Source organism: Haplochromis burtoni, unplaced genomic scaffold, assembly GCF_018398535.1.
Source record: "Haplochromis burtoni strain Fernald_Lab_line unplaced genomic scaffold, NCSU_Asbu1 Contig_48, whole genome shotgun sequence".
Taxonomy (NCBI): domain Eukaryota; kingdom Metazoa; phylum Chordata; class Actinopteri; order Cichliformes; family Cichlidae; genus Haplochromis; species Haplochromis burtoni.
Window position 1 is genome coordinate 2,778,822 of NW_024582409.1, and position 8,966 is coordinate 2,787,787.

Sequence of the window (8,966 nt, forward strand, 5' to 3'; positions counted from 1 at the left end):
ATCGGCCCCTCTGGCCAACACCAGTAGGCAAGTAGGGTAAAGTGTCTTGCCCAAGGACACAACGACCAGGACAGAGAGCCCAGGGATCGAACCGGCGACCTTCCGGTTACAGATGCGATTCCCAACCCCCTGAGCCACGGTCGCCCCCGTTATCCATATTATTGGCCAACACAAGGCCTAATGGCTCTGATTTGAGAATTGGTTTCTTTCTGCTGAGCTGAATCAGCCTACATACCTCCCCAGAGCTCCTGGACAGCCAAAACAACAGAGCTGCAATACTTCCAGATGCTTTCAAACAAGTTTGAACTGGCCTTTCTGTTACACATAATTTTCTTATACTGAAATGGATCTACTTGTGTATTTATTGGCAATATTTAGTTTTCAAGTGCAATTCTGCCACAAAGTTTTGTATCTTGCTTTTGATGGACAGTTTTTGTAGTTATCTTAGAGGGAAAAAATGGGATTCAGCTGCTCTGACAAGTTAATGATATCAACCAAAAATGTTGTCCCTTAAAACAAACAAGCAGACAGGAGTATTTCTTTCTGCAGGAAGTAGGTTGCAGAGTAGTTTTAATTTGGTATAATTTATATAATAATTATAATGCCCTGTAGTATTGGAGATAGCCACCCTTGGGAGGACTGCATTAATAAGCGTTATCAGACCAGATGTTACACGCCATATAAAGCATACATCGCTTTGACTGTGAATATGGTTTCTGCAGAATAAGACAGCATAGCAGTGGCTTAACTTTTGTTAAGTTGCATACCACAGATTGATAAAGAGTTGATAAAGAGTTCCTACACTCAGGTTGATCATTGACCATTTTTAAACAATACCGGTAACTAAAACCAGCATGATGCAGAGGTACAAAGGTTACAAAGATAAACAAACTCCCACATACTGCCCTGCTCACGTTTGGTATGTGTATAAAATGACAATAGTTAAGTCGATCCAACCTTAATGGGCATGTATATGGGCAATATCTCTGCATTCCCGCACACACATAAAAGGAATGCATCAACATGAAAGCATTAAGTAGTATCACCAATGTTATATGAATCTAAAATTAAATCTTCAGATCTCAAATTCACAGACGTCAGCAACACATCAAATCATTATCAATCACGTTCCATTTATATTAAACCCAGAACAGAAACACCAAGTCTTTATGTAATAAAATATCAGGTTGTTGTGAAGAAATAAACAAGAGCCTCAAAACCAAACTGGTTGTTTGAGAGTTACTGAATAAAACCATTGCAAAAGAATCAATATAACAGCCTTCATCCCAGCACGGATACAGAAAAGAGAGATGAAAATACTTTCTACTCGTGTGTGGTCAAGCAATGAGAAAATAGTGTATGCAGTTGTAGTGTCATGGTTCGCCAGTCCTCGCTACTCGACCTATCATATCTGGGGGGTTTTTAAGTTTTGTTGTCTGTTCCTGATCCCTCATATTCTTCTGTATGTGTATGCCGGTGTTCATGCCTTCGTGCAACACCTGGCCTGGAAAGTTTTCCCTCCCTGAAGCCAGCCATATCTGCCAGGTGATCACACTCACCGAGATTAGTCCTAATTCGAAATAATTGAGCTATATTGAGCTAAAACGTTAAAGTCAAACATTATGTTAACAAGTTTATTTTGTGCATGTGGATCAATGCAATAAGACTTGGCAATTTCAGCAAAATAAATACTTTATAAAGGAAGATATCCTTTTATGGCAAATTTGAACTACAACATATCCTAATACCACGGAGAACATTGGCCTTCCCCTCCTAAGTGCTCACCACCCATGGAGGCACCATAGATATTGGGTGGAGTCTGTATTGGGCGGTGGCTGAGGATGCTGTCTTTGGATGCCGTTGGGCACTTAGTTGAATCACCTTTTCAATGGTGGGTGGAGGTTCAGGGCGGTGATCCTGTGAATGGTAATCCAGGAATTCAATATTTATGGTCTATCATTATGCTCCTATTGTTATTTGGTCCTTGTACAACTGTAGTAAGAGCTGGTCCATTTTACTAGTACTAAGTCAAATCCATTCCGAGTGAGTGTTGGACTTGGCCAAGACTGCTTACTTCACACTCTGCTTACGAGCTGAGTATGTGTTCCAAAGTAAGGCTGTCTATGTGCTCTAGTCTAGGCCAGCTGTCCACAACTCCCGGGTCACGGACTAGTACCGGTCCATCAGTCGTTTAGTACCAGGCCGCAAGAGTTGAGGCTTGGGTGTAAAATTTACGGTTTTGAGGGTTTTTAGCAGTTTTTGTTATTTTATTTTTATCATTTTTATCATTAACTCTGTTTCCCTGAGTCTTTTCCCGTGACTTCTGAAAAATCTTCTTTTTTTGGTACCGGTACTGGTTTTATTTTGTTGTATTTATCCGCGACACCTGAAAAGCCAGTCCATGAAAATAATGTCAGACATATACTGGTCCGTGGCACAAAAAAGGGTGGGGACCGCTGGCCTAGGCCAGTGTTTCCCAACAGTACCTTGAGAAATGATCAGGTGTGCTGTGGAAGATTATCTGGTGCCAACTAATTAGTACTCTAAGCCAGACCTTCCCAAAGTGTGGGGCCCACCCCCTAGCGGGGGCGCAGAGCCATTGCAGGAGGGGCGAGGTATGAAAAGGAAAAAAAGAAAACAAAAAAACAACGCTTGGACACTGCTAGCATGGGGCGCCTACAGAAAAGCAAAGCAGGAGATGAATCATCGCTGAATATGTTTCCAAACCAACTTCATTCTAAGCCAAAGACTAGAAAATATGGTGAAGCATATCTTCCCTTTGGTTTCACCTGCACAAGTGCCGAGGTAGGTCTCCCCTGCAAAATTGGTTTTCCCTTCGTCGGGAGCACCGCTGGGCTCTCCAAATCACGGACAAACAACATCCCACATTCTTGATTTTTAGTTCACAAACACTTTTAATGACTAACTACTCTTGACATTTTGGAGATGTTAGCTCTTTATACAGTAAAGTTACAGCGGGATACAAATAACATCAGGCCGTTTCTGCCACGATTTGTTCCCCCTGTCTAAATCATGGACAAACAGTATCCCACAGCTGTTTATGTTTTTAAACCCATTTTGCACAGAGAGGCATTTTTTTTAAAAAAAATGCATTGATAGCAATGTTGAATATTATTACACAGGAAAAAAACAACTACATGTAAAATAATTATACCATGACGCCTCTGCCTTTCTAAAAAGAGGGACAGTAACTGCGTGCTTATATGTAAGCGTGTAAAACCTGAAGACGAAACAGCTGCGTTTTCAAAAATACCCGTGTAGGTGCAGACGTAGCGTAAAAGAGTTAGTAGTTTATTTTCTTACTACCTGCAGATTACTTGTATTTGCTTAATTGTTTACTAAATGTTTGAGGTGTGAAATAAACCGCAATTGAGCAAAATATGGGTGTGTGTGGTTGGAGGATGTGTAAGTGCGTGCGTGTGTGTGCGCGCGCGCACGGGGTGGGGGGGGGCAACATTTTCTGTAAAACAAAAGCGGGCCCAGCGAAAAAAAGTTTGGGAACCACTGCTCTAAGCGATCGGCGTGAGTAACGGACAGAACAATTACATTTTCTTCCACTAGAGGGCAGTACAACTACTTCATCCAATTAAATGGATATGCAACTGCCAGTTAAACAGAAGAAGACAAAGACGAAATTATATAATTGTCATACTGTGAGACATGCAGCGCATAATAGCAACAGATAAATATTTGAAAAGGAAAAAGTCAAAAGGTCAGTCTCACCTTGGTCCCCAGATGAAGGCCCTAACATGAGTAGTGGGCAAAAGAAAGCAAAAAAGGTATACTGGGAACAAAATGAACGACTTCAACTATACCTGGTGCGCAGAGAAAAATTATCTGAACGCTTTTTGTGACATTTTGTTTGGTGGTGTGCTGTGATTTTTCTAACGTGAAAAATGTTCCGTGGCTCCAAATGGTTGGGAAACATTGGCCTATGCTGGATGCAGGGTGCAGTTTGCACTTTACCACTGCACTCTGCTACTTTAGTGCAATAAAACAAATAAATATCCATGTCTTCACTCTTCAAACGTTGTAGACTGCTCCAGCATTTTCCTCCACCCTGCATACCAATTAAAACCAGCTGATTGTACCAAAGTGCTCATGAAGTAAAGGTTGATGTTTGTTTTTCCCTTTCTATCCACCATCATTCAGTTAACTCAAGAACCTTTGTGGCATAATTGTAATGCAAGTAACAACATATTAGTAACTAATTATATTACTGAATTTAGTATAGTGCTAATGGTATATTACTGTATAACTGATAATGTAATGTCATTACAGTAAAGCCTTACTTTGGAACATGTTTCACTGAATACTGCTACATGATGTAATATAGCCTTAAATACAATAACTCTCTCACAGGGTTTATTTTTTGTGTCAAAGAACATAAATCAAACTCTGAGGGTGCAGTTTAAATTATTTTTGAACCACATCTTGAACGCAGTATAATTAAGATCAACTAAAAAAAAAAACCCAGAGTACTGGAATGTTTTGGTTAAACCATTCTGCAAATTAGTTACCTGCTCCAGTTATATTTGGCTTTTGGGTTGGCTTCTGCCACGCACTCAAATGTGTCCTCTGAAATCAGGCTGATGTTCACTTCTGTGGGAGAGACTGCAAAAAAAGAAAACAAGAACAGATTTAATCCTGAAATAAAGAAATAACATTTCACACGTGTTTAAATCCTATAATGTTACATAAAGTACATTTTGGTGAACTTTTGTTTACTTTCAATTTCATTCAGAGAAACATTTTTTTCTTGTTGCACTCTGACACGACACCGCTACTGATTTACACTACTTTGTGGATGCAAACAAAGTGGGCTGTGGATATGTGCATGTGTCATGCTCTTAGTTGTTGATAAGATTTATATCAATCAAAGCACTGACAAAAAGCATGCATACCGCTGTGCTGTTTCACAGGATTCTAAAAAAATATCAAGGATAGCCTCTGTTTTAAAAGTTGAAACCATGCAGTCCTACATTCCAAGTGGTCACTAGCTTGCCAACAGTCACTTTCAACTATGCATGCCAAGTTTTGCCTTTTAAGGGAATTTTCAGACACATAACACCACAAATGTACCAGATCACTAAGCAAAGCTACTGAATGAGCTTTCTCTTTCAAAATAGCCTCAGCTAGTTTTGTCTTATGGTTTGACCCAACAAATCTCTTTCTCATTATCAAATTATCCTTGTGAGAGCAATTTGTTTTCATTTATATTTTGTCTGAAATGTCTATTTCTGCTTGACATTTTGACAATTGACCCTTTACTCAAAGGAAAGTCATGAGATCAAAGATGATGTGGCAAGTAAAAAAATCCTGAAGAAGAAGAACAACTTTAAATATTTTATGTTTACTGTTGCAGAAAGTATGTAAGTGAGGGTTACTGTCTAACAAAAAATGATTTAGAGTCATAAATATCTATATTACGAGCACTGAATGATCAGACTTTGCTTTTCTTTTGTTTTTAAAGTATTTTATCATTAAATATGTGCATGGCTAAATAACAATGAGTAACCAGTATAGAGAAATTATCCAAGATGTTTTTGCAGACTTTCTACAGTTTAGTAATTAAACAGCTGAGTGTAATACTGGGTGGTGTGTCTGCGACGTGCCTTTTTAAAATAGAACAACATGACATTCAGGTAATAATCCTGACTTTTCTTGTATCATACACGACAGTTTTAAACAAAAATCTGATCAAATCATTACAATTTTTTAAATCAACAGTGACACAAAAGAAGACAAATAATAAAGTACATGAGCAGCTGATACTCACAGGAGACTTGTATGTTGAAGGGCAGACTTATTTCTTTAGTCAGGAAGTCACCGCTGATGACACACTGGACCTGTTGACCATTAATCTCTCTCGTAGGAACGCCAAACAATGAGCTGACTGTGGTAGTCATACCGTTGTCATACTGGATGGAGTTTGTTGTCGTCCTCACTTTGTCTCCCAAAGCACCAGTGAGCCACCTCACCTCTGCAGGAGGCTTCGATCCAGCAGCCGTGCAGGTAGCAAATAAAACCTCTTCTGTGCCCAAAGTGGGAAGATTGTCCTTGACGCTTGTGAAAGGAGGCACTAGGAGAGTTACAGCACACAATTACTTAACATGCGAGCAACATGGTGAAAGTAACGGTTTCAAACACAAGCGCAAAGAGAATTATTCTAAATAAAAGTTGTTTTTTTCTTCCATACCAGTCACTTTTAGAGGTATTTCAATCTTCTGATTTCCACTGGGAAACAGGGTGAAGATGCACGTGTAGCTGCCTTCATCCTTCAGGGCAACATTGGATAACTGGAGAGTTGCATTTTTGTCATTAAAATTCCCGATATATTTAAATCGATCATCACGTCCATTGACAAACCGTGTTTCTTGACTTGGTCCAACAGTGATAAAATTGTCATTACTGGGTTTTTCTCTGGTCCTCCTCTGCCAGGTAATCTGTGTCAAGTCTTCCGTGGAGTCAGTGAGTCTGAGTTTGCAAGGTAAGATAGCTGTATCGCCTTGAACGACTGTCACGCTTCCATCAATCACCTGCAGAGCTGTAAAGTAAATGAAGAAGTATTAATGATGGGAACTGAAAAAGTTGAAATAGAGTGCCCAATAAGGTTTACAGGATTAAACTCTAAAGTATAAATTAACTTGTATCTGTCCTTCTGCTTAGTTTTTGTTTGTTTTTTATGCAAGGCGCAACACATTATGTGTTGCAAGAACACTTGATGGTATTTATGACAAACTGGACTCAACCTCACACTGTATGGAGAGACAATCAAAAATCATGTAGTGGAAAAAAAAATTGGTCAGCTGTATTATATTTTATGCTCCAGCGTTAAGGAAACCGGTGCATACCTGAGCGCCTAGCCCGGACACTGTTGAGCTAGTTAATAGGTATGCCCTCATTGTCATCTGTTGTGAGTTTCTTTTGAAAGGATGCTTCCTGTTATGCTGCAGAGTGCACGCGAGAGTTCAATAAACAAAGTCACCTTTTGGTGTAAAATGTTCCGGTGAAAGCCGATGCCCCACGTGTGATTATTCCTCCATCTAGATAATAAGTATCTTCAATATTCATACAGATTCTGCTGGAAGACCCGTCTCTGCTAACAGACACCAAGAGCCACCAACGCACCGATGTTTGAGGGCGTCAGCCACTGGCAGGGAGAGTGGTGAGGGGAGACAGGCCTCCATAGCTTGGAGGGCCTGAGATGTGAGAGGTGGCATCTAATACCCAACCTGACAAATAGACACAGACAAACAGGCACACACAGATACAAACATCCATTCCCATCGCCATGCACACATACTCAGCACTCACCCAACGTCGAGATGGACATAAATAGACACTGTACACACAATCACACTCCTCAAACATACTCTAAACCCCAGGTCCAGGTACCCTTTCCCCTAGAGGGGGAAACTGCACCTAGACCAAGGAGGTGTTAACTTTTCCCTGGAGTGGAGACAAGGAGATCGCCCCCGAGTCCCGATCCCTCATATGTAGTGTTGATGCGTGTGTGTTCTAAGGTGCACACGTCTGTTCTTTTTACGTTACGTAAATCTGAATACACGCGCACAGCTCTGTTTCGCACACGCCGACTGAGATTGACACATGAATCTGTTTCTACAAATACCCCATCTTTCTTAGCGTTTGCCCTTTGATCCATGACTGTAGTTATATGAGCTGTGTTGTAGTGCAAGCATGCATGAATAAAGACAAAATCTTTCTACATACCGTCAGCACCGCTGCTCAGCAGGAGCACAGCCTGCAGCACCAGGCAAGGTGCCAAAAAGAAACAACACATTTCAATTTTTCCTGAAATAACTGCGCCCGAAAACACAAGTCCACCCATTTGCTTTTCTTTTTCCTGCGAGCAGCTACCCATGCAGTACAGGGTTGAGTTCAGTTAACAAGTTAGAAACACGTTTCTAAAGTGACGACGTTTCAAATCCGTTGAATACTGTGAGGGCGTGTGAGAAAAAACAACGTCCTTTCACCAACTCCGTAGGTGGAGTCAGCAACATGGTCCTTTGCCCTGTATTTCGTTTGGATCACAGAATTAAGAAATTTGCTTTCAAATGTTTGTTTTTTTTTGCATCCCAGAAGTTTTTCCTTGATGATCATTCCTCTTTGATTGTACAGTACGGTACAGTTTTGTTAAACACAAGTTTTATGATGCCTGTTAGTGGCATCAACATAAATATTCAATTAAGAGTCAGCGAGGAAGATAAAGCTGGTGACGAACAAAAAACAGGCTATGTCTGTTACAAAATGCTCATACACACCACTAAGTATGTCTTAAATTAACATTGTTAACAAGTGTTTAATTTAAACAAGAATACAAGAAACATAAACTGATTGTTCTTCTTCTTTTCGATTACACCTGTCCAGATGAAAAGTGTTTAAGTTCACTTGAAAAAGCCACGAGAAGCATCCAAATACATTTTTAGAAAGCGCCTCACTTTCAGAGTCTTAAAGTAACTGAGCAATTTTAAAAATTGTGTTTAATATTTGGGTGAAAATAATTTTCAGTCAGTTACTGGCTAAAATTTAGAATCACTTCTAGACTCAAGTCAGAAATCACCAAACACTGTAGGCTATATCAATAATTTCAACCCGTTACACACTTGGGTGGTGTGTCATACTTTTCATTGTCATTGTGGATGTTATCTAAGTTTCGACTTATTTAAAACTGTTAGTCATTTGAACTGTGGCCCGCTCCTCCACCTCCACCCTCCACGTTGCTTTAACAGTATCCCTTTGTTTGGGATCCCTGAACCTTTTAGTTTTAATTACTTTGGATCACAGATCTGGCAACTTTGTTTTTATGAAAAAAAGGGCCAGCTGTATTTTTTTTCCCATCACAGGATTTTGGCTTGTGAATTATTCCTCTTTGGTTGCACATTTTTACTCGCTACATATTATTGTACAGACTTTCTATCATT

General features: G+C 39.9%; 1 protein-coding gene across 2 annotated transcripts in view; it reads right to left on the bottom strand.

Moving 5' to 3' along the window:
- Positions 1–8,012, bottom strand: part of LOC102295340 (poliovirus receptor) — an 11,678-nt gene extending 3,666 nt beyond the window's left edge. For both annotated transcript variants that reach the window (XM_005921309.3, XM_005921310.3), the window contains exons 1-4: positions 7,756–8,012; positions 6,221–6,568; positions 5,801–6,103; positions 4,542–4,635 (exon numbers count right to left, since the gene is read on the bottom strand). In XM_005921309.3, coding sequence (XP_005921371.1) covers positions 4,542–4,635; positions 5,801–6,103; positions 6,221–6,568; positions 7,756–7,906 — 896 coding nt within the window. In that variant the 5' untranslated portion in view covers positions 7,907–8,012. The remainder of the gene's footprint in view (positions 1–4,541; positions 4,636–5,800; positions 6,104–6,220; positions 6,569–7,755) is intronic.
- Positions 8,013–8,966: the final 954 nt, after the last annotated feature.